The following is a 26,928-nucleotide window of genomic DNA, read 5'->3' on the forward strand; positions in this document are numbered from 1 at the left end:
TTTATGAAAATATTTTCTAATAATTTGAAAAGTAAGTTTTTCCAGTTCTACTAAAAAGTGCACGAAAATTAACAGGATATTTTTCATCACAATTTCTGTAAAGAAATAAATGATTCATTTTAACAAAAGCTTTCTTAGAAATCTTTCTTTCTTATGGTGAGATGTACCTTTTCACACACATATCATTTAAATAATTGTTTCCACTGAACTCTGCAGCACAAAATTACCTAAAATTACCAACCCCCTTATTTTTTAAGTCAATAAATTTTACCAATGTCATTCTAGTTCCAAAAGAAACAAAAATCATTGAAAAAATAAAGGGAACATTATTTTCTTAACCACAAATGATTTATTGATCAGGAGTGAATATTTGAAAAGTTATATACACATTGCACCTCATAGTGCTTAGTCTTTTCCTGACAAAAGATAAGCATTCTCTAAGAATCCCTTTTTATTCATTCATTTATTAATAATTAACTGAACATCTTCAATGTTATAAGTCCTAGGCCTATGGCAAAGAACTAGATACACAAGGTCCCTGTTGCCATGGAAATTACATTCAAGAAGGGCGGGCACAGATAATGATCAAATACACAAGGTAATTTCAGATACTAATAAACGTCTTGATGAAAGTAAGGCAGGAAACATTTTCCAAAGTTATAAATACTTGTAGTTTAATCATATAGTAGCATAACTATTTGGGGCTTGTTACAAGAAATAGAAATTTCTGTCTTCTTCCTCCCCCATTCTCAAAGCAGTTACTGATTCAGTTCAGTTCAGTTCATTCGCTCAGTCGTGTCTAACTCTTTGCGACCCCATGAATCACAGCACACCAGGCCTCCCTGTCCATCACCAACTCCCGGAGTTCACTCAGACTCACGTCCATCGAGTCAGTGATGCCATCCAGCCATCTCATCCTCTGTCGTCCCCTTCTCCTCCTGCCCCCAACCCCTCCCAGCATCAGAGTCTTTTCCAATGAGTCAACTCTTCACATGAGGTGGCCAAAGTACTGGAGTTTCAGCTTTAGCATCATTCCTTCCAAAGAATTAGGTTGACATTTAAGCAGAGATGTGAGATGATTTAAAAAAGGCACCCAAGTAAGATCTGGGTGAAGAGCTTTCTAGACACTGGGAATGGCAAGTCCTAAGATCCTTACAGGACTGAGGTCCTCCGTGTTGCTGGAGCACAGGGACCATGGGAAAAGGCCCAGGAGAGGGTGTGGCTATCCTTTCTAAAGTTTACTTTAGCTTCTGCAGTTGGAATGGATTGTGGGTGTGGAGAGTGCAGAGTGAGAGTAAAGAGATGAACTAGGAGGAGACAGAGATGCTGGTGGCTTGGACGAGAGTGTTGGTAGTGATAAACTTTAGTGCATAGAACTGCTGATAGGTTGTGTTTAAGGGCCAAGAGAATGATTCCAAGTTTGGGGCAACAGGGCGAGATGAAGTCTAGGGAACTGTTGCTCAGGCTGCTCAGCATTTACATCCCTTTTTTATTTTCATAGAATTTACCTTCACGTAAGTTTCAGAGAAACAATGCTGGCTAACTGCTCTCTGTCTCCTGGGAGCTGGGGCACAGTCTGACGCTTCTGTCAGGGACGTTTATCATATCTGAGCCTTACTGAATTCAAAGCAAACATGGGGCAGGGAAAAGAGAAAAGAACATTCCTCTTAGTACCAAATTCCTCAGGTCAGTGAGACTCAAATTAGGACTTAAACATAAAACAACTTTATCACTGTCCAAGTAGCTAAAATTTGATGTTCTTAAATTATAAAATCCTAAGCCTCAAAATCGTTCTTTGGTCAGGAATTAAATTCTTTCCAGGAAACATATCACTCCCAAGCCTGTTTCTTTAGGGTCCTTGATATAAAGCTACGCAATCTGAAAATTTCCAAAGACAATTACAATGTGGGACTTTGCTTTCTTGCATTCTTATTTTTACAGTGACTCATGGGCACCATCACCAGGTACAGAAGCATTAGTACTGAAGAGTTAATAAGGAATTTATAAAGCATTTCCAAAACCACTGTATTTATAACAGCAGCATCCACTACAAGGAACTCATTTAAAAAACACAGTGGAGTCATGTCAATCTTATCTGATAGCAACTCCATCCTTCAGTTGCTCAGGACTTACTCCTTTCGCTCACAGTCCACCGGCAGATTTCTTTGGCTCCTACTTCAAAAAGTATTGAAAATACAATCACTCCTCACCGCCTTATTGTCTCCTTGCTGGTCTGAACCACCATTATTCTTACCTGGATTACTGCAAAGCTGGATGCTAGAAGATAATAGGGAAATGTCTTCAAAGTTCTAAGGAAAATGAGTTTGAAAATAGGACAAGTCCAATCGAAGTGAAGTATGGAAAATAAATAAAGACCTCGTCAGACATGCAAGGACTCAAAGTTCATCTCCCATGTGCCTGATTCTGGGAAGTGGTGGGGTAGAGGGCTACTTATAAATATATTTCAGCAAACAAATCAAAAAGGAAAAAATGAAATTAAGAATACAAAACAAAAAAAGTAGCACATAGGAGTGCAAAGAAAATATATCCCAGGAAACAGCTAAAAATTGCTAAGCACAAGTTTGATAAAGTCAATTAAGAAGCTTAAAATGATCCCTGGGTTATAGTAAAGAAATATTTTTCTTCTGTCAAAGAAAAATAAAGGTAATGATACCCTTCAGGAATCCCAGGATGAAAGCCAAAAGTAGTTTGAACGAATTTGGTAATTTAATGACAAAGGAAGTGTAATAGTAAAGAAAGTATTTTTCTTCTCTCCAAGAAAGAAAAAAGGTACTTACTTACTCCAGGAAACATTAAAATCTTCAAAAGCCATTATGAAGCAAGTAATACCTGATTTAGAGAAACTGATGGCTATAAGATAAAATAATCCATTTGACCTTTAGTTTGTATTCTGCTTAAATCAGTATACAGACTTCAAGATTGTAAGATTGGAGATTCAATCACATGGTAATATCACCCATGAATATTTCTGCATAATCTAGCACAACTACTTGTTACTGATTAGTAGTTTTTAGAATACTAAAGGAAAATCAAAAGTATAGTTTCCCCAAATAATACACATCTATTAATGATTGATTATGTAAACTGACAGTATAACTTACAGAAGTTGGGGAGGTAAAGGGCAGTAATGAATAGGAAAGAAAGTACTGGGTTGGTCATTTCCACAATGGTAAGAGGTCAAGAGATACCATTTAAAACTGATGGATCAAGGAACAATTTATTAAAGTCATAGAAGCAACCAAAAGAGAAACCAAAAATTTAAATAAATAAATAAATGAGGAGGAGGAATAGAGTGAAATAAATTGCTTATCACTCAAAACGGACAGTCAACAGGTACCGCTTAAATGACAAATCAAGAAACAGCAGCAGCAAACCTAGAGTGACAAAGGCAGTTACCTAAAGAACAAAAAGTGGTTGTTACCTCTGAGAAGTAAGACTGATGTGGATGCAGGGAGGTGCACTTTTATTTTCAATCTACTTGAATTGTTTGAAATCTTTGTTCAGGTACATGCACTACAATTAAATTTGTTTTCAATCCTAAAAACCATTAGGGCTGGCAGGGGAATGAGAGTTGGCTGTCTAACAGTATGGGAAGATTCCAGGAGACTATAAAAAGCAGGTATAAAAACTCAAAAAAGATTTGAAAAGGCCATTTTAAATAAAGGTATATACCTAATGGAGTACTTCTAGAACAGCACAGTCAACAGAAGAGGTTTATTATGACTGATTTAAGCAACAAATGTTTAGTATTTTCCGTTAATACTTAAGACGGCAGAGATTAACTTTAAAATTATTAGCATCCAAAATAATATGTTGGCCCTTAAAGTATTGCAGATTCTGGAAAACTCAATTTTGGAAAAAAAATGTTATTACATATATTTATGGATAATATATGATGGTCCAATACTTTAACATGTTCATTTAAAAAGAATGACTTTGAAATAAATGATCCTTAAAAATCATCATCATAATAGCATGACACCGAGGTTATAAGGTTTTAATAAAGCTCTTACATTTCTGATACTAATTCATATAATGTATGTGATATAGCACTCAAAAGGAAGAAGACTGAGACAATCTTCTTACAAAATATTTAGGGTACATTTCTTTTGACCATTTACTCAATAATATATATGTCACATATTCTTTTGGCATTTTTCTGAATTATTATATAAAGCTTTAAAAATGAAAGTTTCATATAAAAATAGTTATTTATCTGACTTTTAACAAGTAAACTTTCAAATTAAATTACTTGGTATTCCATTTACCAATGTATATTGCATAGAAAGTTAAATACTTTAATATTTAAAAAAACATCAAGAAGTCAGTTTTTTTAATGGCTGCTATATCTTTAAGTTGGTAGTTCAAATTTTGTTAATAATTTTAAATTACACATTCTGTAGGTATAAAAGTTTACAAAAAATACATTCCAATTTAATAAAAAAAAGACTTCTAAATTTACATTTTCAAACACTGTTGTGATTGCTATAATGACTATCTTGTAGATAAAATTAGTCAAAATAAGTTAATTTTTAAAAATCAATAACATAGTATTCTGGCAAGATTTCTTTAGAAATAAATGAAGGTAATTATAAAGTCCAAGTTATATATGTATTATTACAAATAAATATGTTCTAAGTATAATTACTTTGTTTTAAAAAGCAGAAGATAAAAATGCATAAATAGGTAAAGATTTTTAATTTTAAGTCACCAGTGCAGAAATCTTGGCACTTAATCCTTTAAAATGTTAGATTTCAATTTAAAGGATGACTTCTCACTGGGGATACTGTGACTTTCTGTAAGTCAAAAATGAAAGTCTTATTTTTTCTATTTAGATGTTCCTAGTGTTTTGGGTCAAGTGTTTCTATGCAACTCCTCCTTTAACTTAAATGTTCTTTCCCTGAAAAAGACATTTTTAAGCTAATGATTTTGGCCTCATGACATATACTTTAAAGATACTCGTGATTTTGCAGCCAATCCTTCCCCCCATTCTAATGTCTATACATATATGCGCTGATAAATATATACATATATTGGGGGTTACAAAAATACTTATTTAAGTTTAAATAATTACTGAATGTTAACACAGAATACATTAATATTTGTATAATTTTACTTTATAAAAAGTAAAAATTTATAAAAAGGTTTTCTTACAGCAGCATTTGCATTGTGAATGAAATGTGATGGAACAATGTTGCAGTGTGCATGGATTCATACTGCAAATCACACGGAGCAGCTGCATTCCTTCCACTGGAAGGAATGTCTGTTTCAGAAAAGCAGTTTCTATAAAGTCCAAAAGTCTTGAGGGGCTAATAACTTATATGAATCTTAGAAGTGCATTTTAAACTTATACCCATAGCATTGGCAAGATTTTAAAAAATACCCACAAGAAGTCCAGGTTATCTTTACCTCAAGAAAAACTTCCTAATGAAATAAGTAAAAACTATGGTAATGAATGGTGTTTTTTGAATTACATGAACTTGTTAGAAAATAACTGAAGATTTCAAGAGTAAAAAATTTAAAACATCACTGTGAGAGATACAAGAAAGTGAGAAAGATGGATGTGAAACATAGGACGTTATGAAAAAGCAAAAACTCTCAACCTTAAACACTCATATTAAGCTTGTTTTTGTTGAGTTCACTCTCTAGATTTCCAATCAAAGTATCAATACTTTCTTGTAGATCTTTGAGATTGACTTTTCGGTCCACTCTAGACTCCATTGTCTGCACTGTTAAGTACGTCTGAAACGTGCACTCTTGGGACAGAGGAGTTGGCTGTTCAATCGTGATATCTGGCTCATATATTTTGCTACAGTTTTCTCCATTTTCTCTGTCTTCGGAAGGGACATCATCATAATCCACAGTATTTAAGTTTTCTTTCGTATTTAAAAAGTAGTTTTCTCCACAGCTGCTCCAGTCTCCTGCATAACGATTACTGAGTGGACTGTCTAGTCTGGTTTGCCTTGGCCTGAGTACTCCTGATGATTCAGTACCACTCAAATTTAACAAGTAAGGTCGTTCTTTCTTCCGCCTCAAATAATTTAGAGAAGACTTCTGCTCTGGGAACAAATTGTCTGCTGATTCTTTGATAGTTAAACGTTGCACTAGGAACAAACAATTGATTTGCTTTAGTGACAGTAATCCAACTTAATCCAATTTAAAAACACAGAGCTAAAGATAAGCTATTTAACAATCAACTACAAACATGCATTACAACAAACACATGCACACTACCAAAAGAAAGCATTCCATAACTATTTTTTCTATCACCAGACATAATCAAGATTAGGAACAGAAGCCAGTAGAATGTTCAGTGGTGCTAATTCATGCTACATCACAACATCCCAAAATAAATCAAATTTCCAAGTTGATTAACTTTCTGTGCAAGTTAATTAATATCTAGCTGTAATTCAAACAGTGGCTAAGCTGGTAGCTTCTTTTAAATTAAAAGCTACAGCAAAAAGCAGGCAAGGCATGTTCATGTATAAACAAAACAAAAGTTTCTTTATCTGCAAATATCTAAATGAGGCCAAGGCATCTAAAGTGCTCAGTCTTAAAGTTCTAATCTTTGTGGGGTTTTTTGCAATTCTACTAGCAGCAGTGTCATAATTTACTTGACTTTAAACAGCCAAATTTCACTTTGATAAAATGCACAAAATCTAGACTTGTCCACTTGTTACCTGAGTTTGATTATACAGCATTAGCTAATAACAGTCTTCATTTATTGCCTGAAAATAGTACAGATATTTTATTTTCCCATTCTGGTTAGGAATCTAACAATCTCAAATAACATTCCTCATACTTAGACTAATTCCTTCTATTATTAATAGTATGCATTGCACTGGCCACACAGATTAGCAGGGAGACACACATTACTTCATAATAAACCAAGGCTTTACAGCTTACTCTTTTGTGTATACTGAACAAAACACCGGTCGAATGGACTGAATTTAAATGTTGAGGCACAGCTATTAAAAAATTGTCCATGATGCCTTTCTATTTCTGCTTGTTTATTCTCCATTATTAAGTGCCTCTCCATTTATATACTTCCCTTCACTAAGATAAAGGGAACATATAATCAGTGACAACATACCAACTTTACACTCTCTAACATATTCATTTCCTACTGAATAAAATAAGATAATTAAAGAATAATACAGACATGTAGATGGTCCTAGTTTTCCAGATGTACAGTGATTTATATAACATTTTCAGAGATTGAATGATTTTTTTAACTTAGATTTTATTAAAATACTTGATAACTGTATATAGGTATGTTTTAAACATTTCTATTTACCTGCATTTTTATGATGGCTATTACATATCACTATGAATAGCTAAAAGCTCTTGATCTAAAATTTTCTACAAAAAAAAAGGTCTGATATTTACTTTAAAGGAATGTGTGTGTTAATTGCTCAGTCGTGTCCAACCCTTTGCAACTCATGGACTGGAGCCCACCTGACTCCTCTGTCCATGGGATTTTCCAGGCAAGAATACTGGAGTGGGTTGCCATTTCCTCCTCCTGGGGAATCTTCCCAACCCAGGGATCGAACCTGGGTATCTTCTGTGTCTCTTGCATTGCAGGTGGATTGTTTACCCGCTGAGCCATGAAAGGAATGGCGATATTTACTTTAACTTGATATTTAAAACAGTATTAATAGAGAGTGTCATATGCCATTGCAGAATGGATACCTAAATTTTTTCACTGTTTAATTATTCATCCTTCTACTGGAGATGCTTATCTTCACTAAGTCTCCTTGCTTTTTCCCCTTCATTTGCTGTGCTGTTCCTATTCTTAGTGCTTAAGTGTCACGCCTGTTGTTTTTGCCAACCCATTACAGTACTAGGCTAACCTTGAGGTCATCTGGTTTGTGATCCAACCAGGGTAAAACATTTTTGACTCTGTGTTGACCTTGTCTTAATTTATCTGTATTTTCCGACATTCACCTGCAAAAACCCACATTTATTTTGTTGCCAAATGCTTAAAGTTGCTTAACCAAGTCCCTGTTCAAACATTATTTTTGCATTTTCTTAGAAAACATTTAAGAAACCAATTTATAATATTTTATATCTCTGGTGGCTCAGACAGCAGAGAATCCACCTGCAATGCAGGAGACCTGGATTGGGAAGATCCCCTGGAGAAGGGATTGGCAACCCACTCCAGTATTCTTACCTAGAGAAGTCCATGGACAGAGGGCCTGGTGAGCTACAGCCCATGGGGTTGCAAAGAATCAGACATGGCTGAGCGACTAACACTTTCTTTCAAAAAACCAACAATAGTATTTTATATCTTTTAGACCAAAATTTCTAAAAAATCAACTTTACTAGCTTTTTAAACTACTGGTGGTGATACGGGTTTCCTATTACATATGCAGATAAAATGGTTAATTTTACCCCCCAAAATTCTGGTTTTCCTAGCACTGCTGATTACCTACCTTCAAAAGAATAAGATGAAAATACAACCTAGAAAGTGGTTAAAAAATTCTCAAAATATAATGATAATTACTAAGAAGCGTAATTTTCTTATTTTCTACCAATAGATTTATATTTTTAATCACCACTCTATTAGCTTTTTATCTACAGTATAATTACCTTGGGCATAATTACTTTACTTAATAGAATATATTGGGTAGCTAGTTGTTGCCAAGTACTCTGTTATAACCTGGAAATGTAGAGGTAAGCAAAATGTAGTCCTTGACCTCATGAAGCTTAGTCTAGTGAGAAAAATGAACCAAAAAGAATGAGGGAAGCAATTCCCTGGCAGTCTAGCAGTTAGGACTCCAGTATTCTCCCTGCCAAGGGCTCAGGTTCAATCTCTGGCCAGGGAACTAAGATCCCACAAGCTGCACAGCCAAAAAAAAAGAATTAGGGAAAATTGATAGCTCTTCCAAAAACAAAAGCCCAGTCCCAAATCTATTTGTCATAGAAAATGTGATGTAGCAAACAGCTGGTCTAAGAATTATACATTCTCTAAAGCTATTTTCCTATCCATAAAGTGAAAGGGTAGCCTATCATTAATTTTCAATATTCTTAAGACAGCAAACTGATGTTTTTTAAAAGCAACTACCTTCTAAAAACCCAGTACATAAAAAAGATGAAAAGAAGACTGTTTTGATCAAAAGGGAAATATATTTCCATTTTGCTCCCTCACCTGCTGCCAATCTGGCCCCAAAGCTGCTTCCAAAGAACTTAGGGTTTTGCCAGAAGAATCTGAAAAGCCACTGGCAGGCTGACTTTTAACTTTCAGTGCCAGTATACCAGGGTTCTAACTGATCACTTTGAAGACAAGATTTTTCAAGAAGAAAAGCTCAAAGTAAATTATATTCAAATTATTAATATAAAGTAAATTATACTGCCCAAAATTAAAAAAAAAATAACACAAAACAAAAAGTTAAGGAAGTAAAAAAGAAGGAAGGTAGGCAGGAAAAGGTGGAACCAATTCTTTTTATTTCTGGAGTAGGGTAAATACCAACAGGAAAAATAAATGGGATACACATAGCAAGGACAGTCATTCAGCAAGTAATATGCCATGGCCCATTTTCTACGTCACCATCAATTTTCTCAGGCTCAGTAAGTGCACTATGTCTACTTGATTTGTGCCTCTTCTTGAATCCAAAAGCAAGTGATTTAGTAGGCAAAACTAACTCCTATTTCCTCTCAACTTTCTGCCCTGTTCTATACTTTGTCTGAGGTATTATAACTGAAGAAAAATAACAAGTTATAGACAAGGGGGCAGCTATTTTTCAATCCAACCACACAAACCTTTGGAATAAGGTGCTATATACTCAGACACAATTGCTAAAGGTTGTTATTGAAATACTGTACAGTGGGTCTCAAATCTGAACCTTTTTTTCCTATAACATACAACATAAATTTTTGCTCCTAAATCTAACACTAAGATGACTGTTACAAAATAATGGAATGACATTAACCTCTGATACAGAATTAATGACAAAAGAACTCAGATACTGGTAATAAACTTAATAGCTCCAGGCAAGAAAACTTTCATTTGATTAGAATGATAAGATAGCTCCTTTCCCAATTTTTCATGTTTATTAAAATTAAAACAGTTCCAGGAAAAGCTAGGAAACACACATTTAAAACCTGAACCCAAGTGATCCCTTATGTTGGGTACCAAATGTAGAAATCAGACTAATTAATCAGAATATCTTCATTCAGCACTTTTAACTAATAAATAATACATACTAACTCAGCTAAAATATAATTTGAAAATGATTTTTTAAGCCTGTATTTAAAACAAAAATATTAACTTTCCAAATTTAAAAATTTTATTAGCTTAATTTTTAATTCACTTTTTAAAATTAATTAGTTTTTTAAAAGACTAAATCAAAAGACTGTTCTATACATCAGTGTCTCTTTCACTGTCTCGTATACAGGGTTATTGTTACCATCTTTCTAAATTCCATATATATGTGTTCGTATAGTGTATTGGTGTTTTTCTTTCTGGCTTACTTCACTCTGTATAATAGGCTCCAGTTTCATCCACCTCATTAGAAGTGATTCAAATGTATTCTTTTTAATGGCTGAGTAATACTCCATTGTGTATATGTACCACAGCTTTCTTATCCATTCATCTGCTGATGGACATCTAGGTTGCTTCCATGTCCTGGCTATTATAAACAGTGCTGTGATGAACATTGGGGTACACGTGTCTCTTTCAGTTCTGGTTTCCTCAGAGTGTATGCTCAGCAGTGGGATTGCTGGATCATAAGGTAGTTTTATTTCCAGTTTTTTAAGGAATCTCCACACTGTTCTCCATAGTGGCTGTACTAGTTTACATTCCCACCAACAGTGTAAGAGGGTTCCCTTTTCCCCACACTCTCTCCAGCATTTATTGCTTGTAGACTTTTGGATAGCAGCCATTCTGACTGGCGTGAAATGGTACTTCATATGTGGGAGAGGGAAAGGGTGGGATGATTTGGGAGAATGGCATTGAAATGTGTATAATATCATATATGAAACAAGTCGCCAGTCCAGGTTCGATGCACGAACCTGGATGCCTGGGGCTGGTGCACTGGGATGACCCAGAGGGATGGTATGGGGAGGGAGGAGGGAGGAGGGTTCAGGATGGGGAACACATGTATACCTGTGGCAGATACATTTTGATATATGGTAGAACCAATACAATATTGTAAAGTTAAATAAAATTAAATTAAAAAAAAAGACTAAATCAAGCAATCCTTTATACTTTGTGTTTTTAAAAATATGTATTTATTTATTTTTGGCTGTGCTGGGTCTTTGTTGCCACACATGGGCTTTCTCCAGCTGCAGCGAGCAGGGGCTGCTCTCTAGTTGTGGTGCTTGGTATTTCTCACTGTGGTGGCTTCTCTTGTCTCAGAGCGTGGGCTCTAGGGTATGCAGGCTTCAGCAGCTGTGGCTTGAGAGCTCTAGAGCATGGGCTGAGTAGCTGTGATGCATGGGCTTAGCCGCCCTGAGGCATGTAAAATCTTCCTGAACCAGGATCAAACCCGTGTCCCCTGCATTGGCAGGTGGACTCCTAGCCGCTATCTCACCAGGGAAGTCTCAGCCTTTTGTACTTTATTTAGTCTATCCTTCTCATATACATTAACAAAAGAGTTGTTTTTGTTGAGTGGCTAAGTTGTGTCCAACTCTTTTGTGACCCCATGGCTCCTCTGTCCATGGGATTTCCTAGACAAGAATACTAGAGCAGGTTGACATTTCTTTCTCTAGGGGAACTTCCCGACCCAGGGATCAAACCCACATCTCCTGCACTACAGGCAGATTGACCACTGAGCCACCAGGGAAGACTAATAAGCACATTTACTGAGGACTGACTTTATGCTAAACTCTCTGTTCATTTCCTTAGATCCTTTATGTCAATCTTCACAACAACCCTAAGGTAGGCACTATTCATACAGAAGCAAACTGAGGCCTAAGAAAGTTTGCCTGAGTCCACACTGCTGGTGAGTGCCACAGTCGGATCTGAATCCAAGCCTGACTCCAGGGCCCAGGCACTTTTAACACTGTGTACTACCCTTAGCATTGAAGTACCTTCACACTTGGTCCTATGCAGGATAGGGGAGGCAAGTGGGAGTTACTACCAGGTAAGAAAATTTTAGAACCTAAATACAGGGATCCTTTATAAAACATCTAATTAAATATATATTCATTTTAGCTGTGCAAATACTTAAGAGATATGTTAGGAAAATAATTGTCAGCCTTTTCTTATTGAATAAGGGAAGGATAAGAAAAACTGACTTGTCCACTCAAGCCTAGATAATTTGAAGAATGACCACGAATACATGAAAGATGTCAGGAAGAACTGATTTAAGTAGAAAAATGAATTCTGCTTTAAATCAGTTGAACTAAAAATGACAACGGTAAAAATATTAATATTTACTGAGTACCTATTATGTGCCAAGAGCTGTGCTGAGCACCTTATACACACTTTTTAAAATTTAATCTTCCTATCAATTCTATAAACATATTACTAACCCACATGACAAAAGGTGATACTGAGACTCTAAAATGTTAATGAAGTTGCCCACGGTCAGACTAATAAGGGATACAATCAGGATTCAAACCCAGAGCTGACCAAATCCAAAATGTATACATTGATCTCTATGTCTACAACAGTATCAGCAAAAGCAGAACATTTAAATGGAGAAATCTAAAGGGTAGGTTATCAATTCGTACTATTTTAAAAAGAAAAATCTAGAAAAGATTTTCTTCAACCATACATGGGCATATTTAATGATTAGCTAATTCTACCATTGTAGAGATATCATTGTAAGAGAAAAATAATTCCACTGAATCATTTACCTGGCCAGAGTTGAAGTAAGTAGTGAAGAACTTCAATATGTTTTTTAAAATCCAAAGCAGTCGCAAGTTCCTTGGAATCAGTAAAGACTCTGTTGTTATGGGTGGAAGTTTCTTGCCTCTGACTTAATAATACTGGTCCAAAGCACACAGCCAAGTTTTGGCAGGTCATCTTATTCACATCATGATAAGAAGCCACCAATTTCAAATGATCCAACAACATCATTAGAGTTGCCTAAATTGAATTAAATTTCACTTAATACAGTCAAACAGGGATAAATTCAAGGACACAATTTATAGCAGGAAATATAGACAAACAACCTGTCACTTTTTAGAAGGTTGTTTCAAAGATTTGCTTTTAAGCTGGATGTTTGGAACTTGAAACACATTTTTTTTTTATAAAATGTTACACAGGACACTTAGATTTCAACAACATAATTTGATTCATTGAAAGGTTAAAATATATATTATCTAAAATGCTCATGAATGAATTCCAAATTTTAGTTGGAGTTTCTTAGAAAATACGCCATCAACTTTTTCCTCTCTTTCCTTCTCTAAAAAGATAACAGCAAAGGCTGTGATGAAAAGGGGATTAGGGTAGAATGTTCTTTTTTTTTTTTTTAAGTTTTAGAACAACATGAATTTATTCTCTGATAGATTTGGAGGCCAGAAGTCTGAAAGGAGTCTCAGGGTGCTAAAATCAAGGTGTCAGCTGGCAGGCACACTCCTGCGGAAGCTCTAGGGAAGAATGTGTTTCCTTGTCTTTTCCAGGGTCTAGAGCCATATTCCTTACATTCCTCAACTCAGGGACCCTTCTTCCATTTTCAAAACTAACAATATAACATCTGATTCTGCTTCCCTCTGTTTTCATCACATTGTTTTCTCATCGGCCTGTAGTCAAATCTCCCTTTCCCCGTCCCTTATAAGGATACTTGTGATTACATTTAGGACCTACCTTGATAATCCCAGATAATCTCTCCATCTCAAGATACCTATTTGTTTGTTTGTTTTGGCATGCAGGATCTTAGTTTTCATACTATGTCACTTTTTATGTAAGAAAGAATGGGAAATGAGAAAACATACATGTATCTAATCATTTGTACAAAGAGAAATACAGAAAGCATAAACAAAAAACTAATAAGATTAGGTATCTATAGTTGGCTAAATAATGGCCACCAAAAATATCCAGGTTTTTGTAGATATCATTAAATTAGGTATCTTGTGGGAATTCCTTGGCAGTCCAGTGGTTAGGACTCCCCACTTCAACTGCAGGAGTTACAGAATGTTCATTTTTAAGTTCAGTTAGATCCTGTAGTCATAAGTAGGGGGCACCATCTTAAAATCTCGGTTACCATGGCCAGGTTTTATTGTGATCCAGATTAGGAAGAAGGCCAATGCACTTCTTAATAAATATTTTAAGTAGACAAACAATGGAAAAGTGAAGCATAGAAATGAAAAAAATTATTGAAAAAAAATTTTTTTAATCCTTGAAGAAACCAATAAGGAGAATTTGCTTTAAAGTGAATGATTATTTAAGTTTAAGCAATTACAAAAAGAAATTATGTTTTTAATATACTGGTATATGATCAATCATTTAACAAAATAAGCATGTAATTTCCTCTTCATAATTGAAGAAATAAATACCAATAATAACCTGTAACTTTAAAAAATTAAAATGACATATTATCAATATTTCTGGAGCCAAAAGTGACAACTGGGTTTAGTAATTAGAAGGTAATTAGTAACCTTGACAAAAACAGATCCACAGGGATGGGATAGGAAGCCAGATAACAGTTTGTTGAGTAGTAAGTGAGTGGTGAAGAAGTGATAACTGCCAGAACAAACATTTGCTCAGTGTTTGGCTATGAAAGGAAGGAATCAGGAGCAAAATGGATCTAGAGTAGACTACACTTGATATTCTGAAATCAAAACCAGTCACACACTGGTTAACACAGTTAACACACACACACGACTGGTTAAATATATTAGGCTCAATCTCAATAGCAAACCAAGAAACGCAATCTAAAATAAGAAATTTTTTTGTTCTTGAAATAAGATCAGCCAAAAAATGTAATTGTTATGTCCCCTTTGAAAAGTAATATGAAAACATGTACTAACAGCCTCAAAATATTCACAACATTTAAATCAGCAATTCCACTCTGAAATTCTAATCTAAATAAGTAATTCTAACTGAAAAGAAATCTGTGGACAAATATATACAAATAGGTTCAAAATCTAAATTTTATATAAAACAAATAATGATAAATTGTCAAATCCATTCAATGGAATACTTTACAGCCTTTTTAGAAAGAATATTAACAGCATGAGCTTTAAGGCCAGAAAGGCCCTAGATTCATATGATAGACTAGAACACCCAAAAAGCTATATAATCTTGGGCAAGTGATTTAAATTCCTTGACACTCGAGTCTTCACTCATAAGCAAAATGATCCATAATTTTACCTTATATTGATGAAGGAACATTTCTACCCCTTCACCCTACCCTTCTTCTTCTACCCACCTCTTTGTAGCTATTCCTCTCTCCCACCCAAGGGAACAGAAATTCCTAATCTAACTGGACAGAGAACAGGCCATTCAAATGACTAAAATAAACTAGTGAATGAAGGTATTAGGCTTAAAGTATTTCTAACCACTCTTGGACCTTCCACTCTCACATGATAAGAAATACAGGCAAAGTTGGCCTCACCTGGATAAGCCCGGCCATATTTCTTTCCCTTATTCTCCCTTTTGTTCTAAGGGACAATAGCTAAAGTTAGGCTAAGATTAGTTCTGCAAGCCCAGTCATCCTCTCTCCTGTAGGCATACCGGAAGATACTGGTATGAGATTTAGATCACGGGAAGGGGGCAAATGTGAAGAGACAAGGAGGAAGGAAAGAGTGGTGGTGAGCACTAAGTCTTGAGGCTAAGTCATGTACACAAAACAGTTACCATATTTTTAAAATACTATTAATAAAAGGAAATAAACCAAAATGTTAATTATATAGCCTTTAGATATTGATAATTATAAATTCCATTCTTCTTTTCTATATCTTCCTAACTTTTAATTATAAACATGTCATTTTAATAATAAGATAACAATACTCTTTTAAAACTTATCAGGAGGTTAATAGGTTAATATCACATGCGAAAGAGATAAAACTGTTTTCTAAATTTATTCTACTTAAGAATCAGTTTCTAGATTTACACTGTTTAGTCTTTAGCAAAGGTAGAGCTAAAACTCATTAGTGCTACAAATGTCAAATAACTAAAAAATTATCTGTAGCTCTGGAGCTAAGTACTCAGCTCATTAAATATATGGTTTATTTCAGGAAGAATAAATGCTTACCTTCTCAACATCAGGCAGACAATCCAGAAGGCCAAAAGTGTACTGAGAATCACCTGGATCATTCTCACAACCATTTGATGACATTTTCAAAGGATTTTTTGCCATTGCATCTAATACAGCCTCATAAAGCTGCTTTGTTATCAGAGGAGAAGGAAGTTCTCTTAAATAATCCTTAAGAACACCTTCAGAAACCAAACAAACCAGAAATAGATGTCAATTAGTCTTTAGAGTGAAATAATAAAAAGCTGTGGCAAATTTTTTTTCAAAGTATCATTACAGTGAACTTTAAACATTCTGAAAACAATAAAAGCAGAAATGTAAAAAGTATTGTAACAAAACACTTGCAATTTGTATTCTTAGAAATTACTTCACTAATTGACTTTTTGTTTTGAAACCATGCTAATAATGCACATGCATAATATGCAATTATCATATATATTAGGTTTGTTCATAAAGTAAATCCCTTTTATAAAAAGCTCCTTTAAATGCATATAAAACAAAAGAAAATAAGGCATACTAATATTAATTGTAAATTATTCCAATTATATGGATTTTTAATTTCCAGACTTTTCATAAACCCTTGTAAAAAAGTGAGCTATATAAATGTAATTCCTCTTAAATACAGAAGATATGGCTTAAACACACATACTGAATAGTCTGGATAATCTCCAATGCTATACTGTGGAAGAAAAAAATCATTTCTAAAACCAAAACCCAAGAACAGAAAACAACAAACGTGCCACTACAATAGGAATGAGGTAAGTCTACTTCAAACACACCACAAATAGTTATGAACTAAGAGGTGATATAGCTATAGTAGAGGAAACAGGAAAGGATAATAGCTGTTACACATAAGGAAGGTAGGTTAAGATACTAGCTAAAGGATAGAATTTGATCACAAGAAAAAAAATGGACATTTCTGACAGCAAAAACCTAAATATAGACAATACTGATTTAGAAAATGCTCTCAGCTTAGCTGAGAACTTAGTTTGAGGGCTTAATTTGAATTTAAGTGAAAGTGAAAGGCACTCAGTCATGTCCAACTCTTTGTGATCCCATGGACTATACTGTCCATGGAATTCTCCAGGCCAGAATACTGGAGTGGGTAGCCTTTCCTTCTCCAGGGGATCTTCCCAACCCAGGGATCAAACCCAGGTCTCCTACATTGTGGGTGGATTCTTTATCAGCTGAGCCACAAGGGAAGCCCAAGAATACTGGAGTGGGTAGCCTATCCCTTCTCCAGTGGATCTTCCTGACCCAGGAATCAAACCGGGATCTCTCTGTACTGCAAATGGATTCTTTACCAGCTGAGCTACCAGGGAAGCCCTATCCTTGCCATAACCCTTGCCATATTTTCAGTACACAGAAATTTTCTTCAAATGTTTTTACAGCCACATCACAGTATTCCAATGTATGGATCCCCCACATTTGGATCTAATCAGTGGCTACAGACAGATACTTGTATTCTTTCTAATCTTCTGTTATTTCAAAACATGCTACAATGAATAACCTTGCACATCATCATTTTGTATATATGCAGGTATGTTGGTAGGACAAATTCTGAAAACAGGACCACTGAATCAAAAATATATTTGTCATTCAGAGGCAAAAGGATGTTTCCTAGGTCTAGGGCTTCAGCATCTAGGTGAATAATAGTACTATTACTTGAAATGGGGGAAAGGAGGAAAACCATGCCTTAGGGGATAAAAGGAGTTTCATTTTAAACATATTAAGCTTAAGTTATCTATGGGACATTCAAGGCTACTGGATATAAAAATCTGAGACTCAGGAAAAAGATGGCTGGAGACACAGATCTGAGAATGATCAACTTAAACATGATAACTAGAACCTTGGGAGTGACAGATTATCAAGGAGAGAGAAAGAGAAAAAGAAAGAAAGTGAAGTCACTCAGTCATGTCTGACTCTTTGCGACCCCATGGACTGTAGCCCGCCAGACTCCTCTGTCCATGGGATTTTTCAGTCAAGGATACTAGAGTGGGTTGCCATTCCTTTCTCCAGGGGATCTTCCCAACCCTGGGATCAAACCTGGGTCTCCCACACTGTAGGCAGACTCTTTACCATCTGAGCCACCAGGGAAGCCAAGGAGGTAATACAGAGTGATATGAGAAGGCCCAATAATAGAGAAAATGATGAACATCAATAAGCTCTTTTTTTAAAAATGTTTTTGTTCTTTAAAAAAATTTATTTTTATTTATTTTTAATTGGAAGATGATTGCTTTACAATGTTGTATTGGTTTCTGCTGTATAACAATATGATTCAAGTACAAAGATATATCCCTCCCACCCTACCTCCATCCCAGTCTTCAATCAGCTCTTACGTGGTCATCAGGAAGAGGATTTTCCAAAGGTGGCTAGGGAAGAATAGCTAAAGAAGTATGAAGGGTAAGTAGAGGCAAGATGGGGGTGGGGGCAGGACAGGCAAATATGCTATCAAGGCAGTAAAGGAAAGAATGTTTCAAGAAAGAGTTTAAGGTATCAGTTGATACCCAATAATAATTAGGTTAGATAAGAAGAGTGTACTAGATTGGTCATTTGTATGTTAAAGTCATTCAGAATGATGGCAGGACTTCAGCTGGAAATCTAACCATAGGTAGGATATCAAAGTCTTTAGTGAATAAATGAAAATGCTCAAGTATTCTGATGATGATATTAAACAGGAAAGAGGAGGTGCAAGACTGTGCTGTGAGCCTCCAAAAAACCTTATTCCTTAACATAGCATAACTTCCTACTCCATAGTAAAAAGGTAACAAGATGGAAATAGCAGGAAGGAACCAAGAGAATACCAACCAAACTTTTTCTTTGATATATACAAAGAGATACAATATATACAAATTGCTTGGCATATAATAATAATCAAAACCTGTTAGACATACAGTGATATTCCCATTCCTTAACTTGTATCATGTGATCTTTACTACTATCCCTAGTTTCCCACAATGAATAGAAACATTCAGTTTAAAGAGAATCTACAACTAGAAAGTAAAAACGCAATTTTCTGTAGCTGCCAAACAAAGACACTACTAAACCTTTAGGGCATAATTTTTTGTTAGGGTTCCATATTTGTTCCTCGACAAAACAAGACTTGTTAGTTCTCATAAAACTCAATATGCCCTGGTAATTTGAGACTTGTCCTATAATGCAATTATATTAAATTAAAATCTAAAAGATCTCCAGAAAAGATAACTTTATACCTTAGTGAAAATATATGTCAAATATCATTATACTTTATGAGTAATATACTAAACAACCATTAATATAAATGGAATTTTAAATGGATCCAGGTTCAAGATTACTTACTTCACTATAATTTGAAGGCAAATAAGGGAGAATTATTATAACAAACATTAAGCACTTAGAGTATGCTCAGCATATTATGTTCAATGAAGTAAAGGTCATTATTGCTTTTCTATTAATAAATGCAGACAAACTTCACAGGAAAAATAATCAAAAGATTTTATAAAATGATACAGAGAGAAGTATTTATAGTACATTGTGACATATAAGACATAATGACTCATAAATCTAGAAATTGGCCATATGGTCTTATCTCAAAAACTTAGTGATAGACAGGAGCATCTTAAAACCATATTGCCTTAATATCTTTCAAACACTTTGGGACATAAAGAACATAAGATAATAAATTTGTGGTGACAATCTTTAATGCTACAGAAGCTACTTAAAAAAGACTTGGGGGACATTTATGATGAAGTTTATTTAATGCAACACAGTATATCTTTTATCATGTACTTGAAGCAGGCAATTATTGGTAAATAAAGAACTGGTTCCAGTTACACCTCTTAAGCTGCCCAGTAATAGTTAGATACCATGAAATCATATGCCTCTTACCTTCAGGCACAAAGACCAACTACACAGGAAGATTCTACTCATTCCTGTGATGCAATATAGGCATCACCACACTGAAAAAAAAGGGCATTCTATCTCTAAAACTACTTCTCAGAGACTGGTTTGAAGTACCTATATTTTATTAATTCTCAATCACGAAATTCACCATTCTCTCTGCCTAAAACTTTAATAATCACTAAATAATAAATATGTTGACTTTTCTATTATCTTCTCTTAAAACTATGAATAGATTTTACACCTTAAATTTTGCACCTGATTGAAGAAAACCTGGTTTGTCTGGAGTACTTCATTCTGTATTCCAGACAAACCAATTATTAAGAACACATTAAACTGTGAGTAAACTCTACCATTCACTCCATTAATATGTTTTTTAGACCTACTGAACTGTTAAATATATTTCAAAGTTTACTTAGAAATGTGAGTTCACACGGAACAAACACATGAGGCAACACTATTACTGGCCAGCTCCCCAAATTTTGAGCCATGATGAGCCCCTGTGTACAATTTATTGCAATTCCAATGGTATTTCTCAGACAAAACTTAAATCATTCCATTGGCTTTTTATCAAGAAAGAAAAGAGCTCTTGGTTCTTCTGAAAAACAACTTTACTGAAATGGAATACAAAGAATAAAGCCAAGAAATATCTAATTCATAAATTATGGAAACTCTCAACTTTAGAAAAGAACGCTTTTCTATAAATCTAACAGTCATTGATCTACTGTTATATCTTCTGCATATGCTGCAAATTTCTGACAATTCAAACCACATCACTTCATCTTCTTAAACTGTACACATTTGACATAATTTTTATCTCTAACCCAAGGCTTCAACTAAGACAAAACCTCTTTTTATTCAGAATGTAATTTTCTTAGAACTGATATTTGTAAAATTTCTCCTTAATAAATTTATAAAATGAGTCTTTTGCTGATTCTGTTAATTATATACTACTAAGGGGAAAAAATCTACCTTTTTGTAGAAATGACCCATTTTTTAGTAGAAATAATAAATCTTCTTCCTTTAGAAAAATAAAAGTAACCATTATTTCTGGTTTGCTAAAAGTTACAGGGAAAAAAGTGCTTTGGTTTGTCTTCTTTTAGAATTAAAATGCTTGGGATCAAACTTAGTTATCCAAGAATGTATATTAAATAATCTATGAAAATACAGTCATTCAGAGTTCAGAGATTGGGAAGCTCAATTATTTGGAAAGTCTCAATGCTAAAAGTTGGCTTTAAGGATTCCAATCATTAAAAATCTCTTTAATATGTGCAAGTTGAGCCCTCCTCAAATTCTCACCTAGACAACTGTATGCAAAATAAGAAAGCAATTTAGAAGAGAAAAACAAATATTGTTATAACAAGGGAAAAAAATGGTAGTTGACAATAGAGAGAAGAGAAAGACTATCAAAATACATAGACAATCTGGAAATACATACCAAAGCATCTGTAGGTGAAAGGATGTGATATCTGAGATTATGGTTCAAAATAGTCCAAGTGTGGGGAGAATCAAATGAGGGGTATAAATGAGACAGGTTTGGTCATTAGGAAGCCAGATGATGGACAAAGAAGGTTTATCATAGTATTCTACGCTTGAAAACTTTGCTAATAAAAAGTAAAACAACAAAAAACAAACATGGAATTATAAGCCAATAGTCCCCAAATATTGATTAGTTATCAAAAATCTCCTAAAGGCCTTTTTTTCTGTTCTCATCTCATATGATCTCTCCACAGAATGACACTGCATCACACCTTGCTGTGAAAACTCTATTGTTTCTTGTTTCCCAAACTTTCTGACTCTTTTCCTCTCAATCCCTTTAGATGTTTCTTCTTTCTTTGCCTGCCTCCAAAGTTTGGAAATCCTCAAATTCTGGTCTTTCGAAACTTTACAGACAATTGGAAAGTGTTAATTATAACTAGTGCCAATGACCATCAAATTGCCATTTTCATCACTCAGGGCTTTAGAAGAGTATTTGCAATGCTATACATTAGACTGTATTCATCACCTGGGCAAATAACAGACCCCTCACATTCTACTACATCCTCTCCTTAGCTGCAGATAAGCACTTTCAACTTTGCTTGATATATCCACTGAGATCTCCGACTGGTACCTCAAGTTCAATATATGTTTGAAAAGAAACCCAATTCATAATCTTTTTCTACATTTCTCCACCAAAAACAGTAGTTTTCTCTTTCCTGTTTCTGCTAATGGAATCCAATCAACCAGGTGTCAAAGTGATGTTTGTCTGGGCCCTCCCTGTCTTCATATACTTTCAATTCTATTCCTTCCTGCTGTTGCTACTGCTGTAAGATGCCATCTGCTCTGATTATCTCTTTGCTGAGACTATTGCCAAGCCTTCCTAACTGGTTTTCTTTCCTCTTCTATCTTCTTATTTCAATCCATTGCGCAGACTTGCCAGGTAAGTATTCCTGAAGACTATCTCTGAAGAGTTCATTCCTTTGCTCAAAAATCTTTGGATTCCCTCTGCCTAGTAAATAAATCTAAATTCTCTAACCAGATGGTCAATGCCCCTTATATTACCTATGCTCCAGTCAAACTGAACCTGATGGCACTTTATTTATCCCTCCGTGAAGACAAGGTACCCTTTTCCTTCTGTTAGCTACTGGAGCTAATTTAATGTAGGCCTTACTTCCTTCCAAAGGTTGGCTGTTTGAGAACAGGGACCATATCTTGGTACCTCCCCATAGAAAAGAACACAGTAGTGTTTGTGAAAGAAGGAAAAAAAGACTTCAGAATAATACCAAAATAGTATTTAAATTCTCTTTCCTGCAGAGGTAGTCTTTCAGAATGTGTACATAAAAATAACATCTATTTATTACCTGTTATTACATTTATATCTGGGTATTGGCTTTCACACAGACCAACAGCTTTGCTATCCCTCTCAAAAGCCTCTCGAAGTTCTTTCTTGACTGCTGCCGAGCCACATAATCGGTATAGGCCTACTACCTAGAAATAAAATTATCGCCACATTATGGTAAATTGGATAAAGGGAAAATATAATAGTACAGTATGTATAAATCACATGACTTTGGCAATATTATATATTCTGATGGCATTTAATTAAAAATATCTCAAACATAAGCTTCTGAAGTTTCACCACAGACTATACTGATTGTAGTTACATAGTTTAATACAAATTTTATATTCTTTCATTTAAATTCAAATGATATACTATGTTACCTATAGTGCTAGCTATAATATCTTAAGCAAAAACACAATCTCTTCCCTTTAATTTTATACACCCAACCAATATCTCGATGGGTGCCCTTTTACATCTTTTGCTCCAGATTGAAGTAATACAGCACAACAGCTAATCAAAGATTTTGGATTCATAAAGCCCCACACTATCACTCCTTGCTTGGTGAATTTGGGCAAGTTATTTAATACTCAGTTTATTTTTAAAAGCTATAAACTCAGTTTATTTTTTTAAAGTATATATTTGAAATAAAGTTCCAGGAAACTATTTCTGTAAAGTTATCTTTTAAAGTTTCTCGGGAAGAAATGAAAACAAATCCAGGATTTTTTTAACTTATCAAATGGATTGATTATAAAGCACTGAAGGAAGTTCAGTGCAAATAATACATTAAAGGTGAAAATAAAACTTCTAGTTCAAATGTATTCACGATGCAAAGACAACACTCAATCTCTCTTCAATCTACATTAAAAAGATTTGTTTTTTAAACATTGTTAGTTCAATATAAATTCACCAAGAGGAAATCAACATGGTATCTTAAAGAGAAAACAGGCCTGATTAAGCAATTGGGGCCTTTTAAAAGAAAAAATCTTCATGAAAATTGAGGATAGTGGTCGTCATCTATACTTCTACATCAAAGACTATTAAGGAAGTTCAGTCACCTTGAATTGAAAGATTGGATAAAGATATTACTTCAAGACAGAAATAAAGTGAAAACACACAATGCGATCCCCAAGGATCTGAACTAGAAATCATTTAAAAATATTAAAAATAATCTAGAGGAAGAAAGCAAATGAAATTTACAGGTTTGCTTATGACACTAACCTCTTATGAATTATTCAAAACTGATAGACTACACTACAAAAGGTGGGTCTTAATATAGGAAAGTGTCAGTAATGGCTCCACGGAAATGTAATCCAAAATATTTGAGATGACAAGCACTCAGTATTAACTGAAAGATAGTAGAGAATCTACAACTATTTCTAAGAGAAGGCAGTTCAAGGTGCTGCTGAATTCGAAAGGATCAAGAGGATATGGGAAACCAAGGAGTGTACTAGGAATAAAATTCAAATTTCCTATTCTTCTCCACAGTCACGGTATATTCACGTTGACAATAGCAAGTGCTAGTTACATCATCAAGAGAAAGAAAATCAGAATGGCAAATGATCCAGAAAATGAAACTAAAATATTAAACAGGATCAAAGGAAACACTACAACATTAGAAGAAAACAGCTTGAGTAGAGCCCTTCTAGTGTAAGCAAACTTAAAGTGTCACAAAAATCTCATAAAGATGTATCCTCTTAAGCTTGAGAAAGATGAATGTAGAACAAATTAAAGAAAGCAATACTTCAATAGCAAGTGATAATTTAAAGGAATGTGTTATCCCCAAAGTTGATATTACAAATACAGTTTTTAAAAGTGAATAAAATAAGGAAGATATACTATACATACATCAGGGAGGAATATTTTAGGATATATTCCTTAACTTCAGAGGCTGATTTCCTGAATCAAACACTTGAAGTACATGCTTGATGCCTCTAGTAAGGATAAAATCTAAACTGGACGGACCATGAGTATGATTTCTATACTAATCTTTTCCTGCTCGAAGCAGGAGATGCATGATAGTAGCTTTCCAAGTATTTGGAAGAATATCACAAACTATTTTTGTATGACTATGGAAACCTGATTTTCATGGTTAAAAAAAAAAAGGAATACTGACTAGAAAGGTAAACAAAATTTAAGCAGTATGCTGGTTTATAAAACACAGGCACATATCAGACTCTTTCTGTTTGTGTATTGGGGTGGAACAGGGAGAAGCAAAAGAGACAAAACAAGAAAAGGTGTTTAAAAAAAACTGTTTAAAACATACAACTGTAAATCTGACTTTTTATTTCACAGGAAATAATTCCTTATTAAAATAAATCTTTCTAAACTTTATAGAAATAAAAAGCATTCCTAAAAAATATTTTCTTGGCATTTAAAATCACAACAGTCTTATCGACTTGCTCTTTATGAAATATTTTCAGACAATAGACTGTAAAAGTATAGTGCTATTTGAGTTACTTATGGGGCATCCCTGGTGGCTCAGACGGTAAAGAATTTGCCTGCAATTCAGGAGACCAGGGTTCAATCCCTGAGTCAGAAAGGTCCCCTAGAGGAGGAAATTGGAGAAGGCAATGGCACCCCACTCCAGTACTCTTGCCTGGAAAATCCCATGGACGGAGGAGCCTGGTAGGCTGCAGTCCATGAGGTCGATAAAAGTCAGACATGACTGAGCGACTTCACTTTCACTTTTCACTTTCCTGCGTTGGAGGAGGAAATGGCAACCCACTCCAGTATTCTTGCCTGGAGAATCCCCGGGACAGCGGGCCTGGTGGGCTGCCGTCTATGGGGTCGCACAGAGTCAGACACGACTGAAGCGACTTAGCAGCAGCAGCAGAGGAGGAAATACCTACCCACTCCAGTATTCTTGCCTGGAGAATTCCATGGACAGGCTACATTTCATGGGGTTGCAGAGTCAGACACTACTGAGCGACTAACACAGATTTTAATGTACAATTGTAAAAGACTTTAGCTTTATTTAAAGTCTGCCTAACTTCTGGCTTCTCTATATGCTCTCTGGGAAAGAATATGGAGGGAAAATAGACACCTTTAAGAAAAGAGTAACTGGACCAAAAGCTGGATTCTAAAGGCCTCACTTCCACCCAGACAACACAAACTTGACTTGATAGAATCACATATCTGAAAGAGGTTTCAAAAATTCAAATATCCTACCTCTCTGCTTCAGGAAGTTACTACATCTATTTTTATTAATATAAGCAGAAAAGACTCACAGAGATTAAGTGACTTGCCCAACATCACACAATAATGGATGAGAAACCAGAATCTGTTTCCTGTATTTTTATACCAAACTCCATTAAGTTAGGAGGTTTCTATAGTTTCCATGTTAAATTCAAGGTAGGTTATTTTACATTCGCTTCTATATTCTTCTAAAGAAATCATATTTCAGATTGTATGGTATTCATCATTGATATTTTGATTAATGTTATAAATTCTGATAGCACTAAAGCAAAATACTTTAGTAATGATTCTAAGGCTTATTTTGTATTGCAAAAGATTAGTATAAATAATTGTACCTTATATTAATATCCTCAGTGATACACTGCTTCTCATTGTCATTCTACAAGTATTAATGAACATAAAGATAAGGTCTGGTGGTGGTGGTTTAGTCACTAAGTTGTGTCCAACTCTTGCGACCCTGTGGACTATAGCCCACCATGCTTCTCTGTCCATGGGATTTCCGAGAAAAGAATACTGGAGTGGGTTGCCATTTCCTTCTCCAGGGTATCTTCCCAACCCAGGGATCGAACCAGGGTCTCCTGTATCTCCTGCATTTGGCAGGTGGATTCTTTACTGACTGCTGCTGCTGCTGCGTCGCTTCAGTCGTGTCCGACGCTGTGCGACCCCATAGATGGCAGCCCACCAGGCTCCCGCGTCCCTGGGATTCTCCAGGCAAGAATACTGGAGTGGGTTGCCATTTCCTTTCCAATGCATGAAAGTGAAAAGTGAAAGTGAAGTCGCTCAGTCGTGTCCGACTCTTAGTGACCCCATGGACTGCAGCCCACCAGCTCCTCCGTCCATGGGATTTTCCAGGCAAGAGTACTGGAG

The 26,928-nt window shown here is 35.1% G+C and overlaps 1 protein-coding gene across 1 annotated transcript in view; it reads right to left on the reverse strand.

Moving 5' to 3' along the window:
• Window positions 1-344: 344 nt before the first annotated feature.
• The window catches only part of SYDE2 (synapse defective 1, Rho GTPase, homolog 2 (C. elegans)), a 44,736-nt gene continuing 18,152 nt past the window's right edge, over window positions 345-26,928 (reverse strand). The window contains exons 8-11 of the mRNA XM_010860502.1: window positions 22,886-23,012; window positions 16,167-16,348; window positions 12,826-13,057; window positions 345-6,125 (exon numbers count right to left, since the gene is read on the reverse strand). Of these exons, the coding sequence (XP_010858804.1) occupies window positions 5,626-6,125; window positions 12,826-13,057; window positions 16,167-16,348; window positions 22,886-23,012 (1,041 nt within the window). The 3' untranslated portion in view covers window positions 345-5,625. The remainder of the gene's footprint in view (window positions 6,126-12,825; window positions 13,058-16,166; window positions 16,349-22,885; window positions 23,013-26,928) is intronic.

Source organism: Bison bison, unplaced genomic scaffold, assembly GCF_000754665.1.
Source record: "Bison bison bison isolate TAMUID 2011002044 unplaced genomic scaffold, Bison_UMD1.0 scf7180017864466, whole genome shotgun sequence".
Taxonomy (NCBI): Eukaryota; Metazoa; Chordata; class Mammalia; order Artiodactyla; family Bovidae; genus Bison; species Bison bison.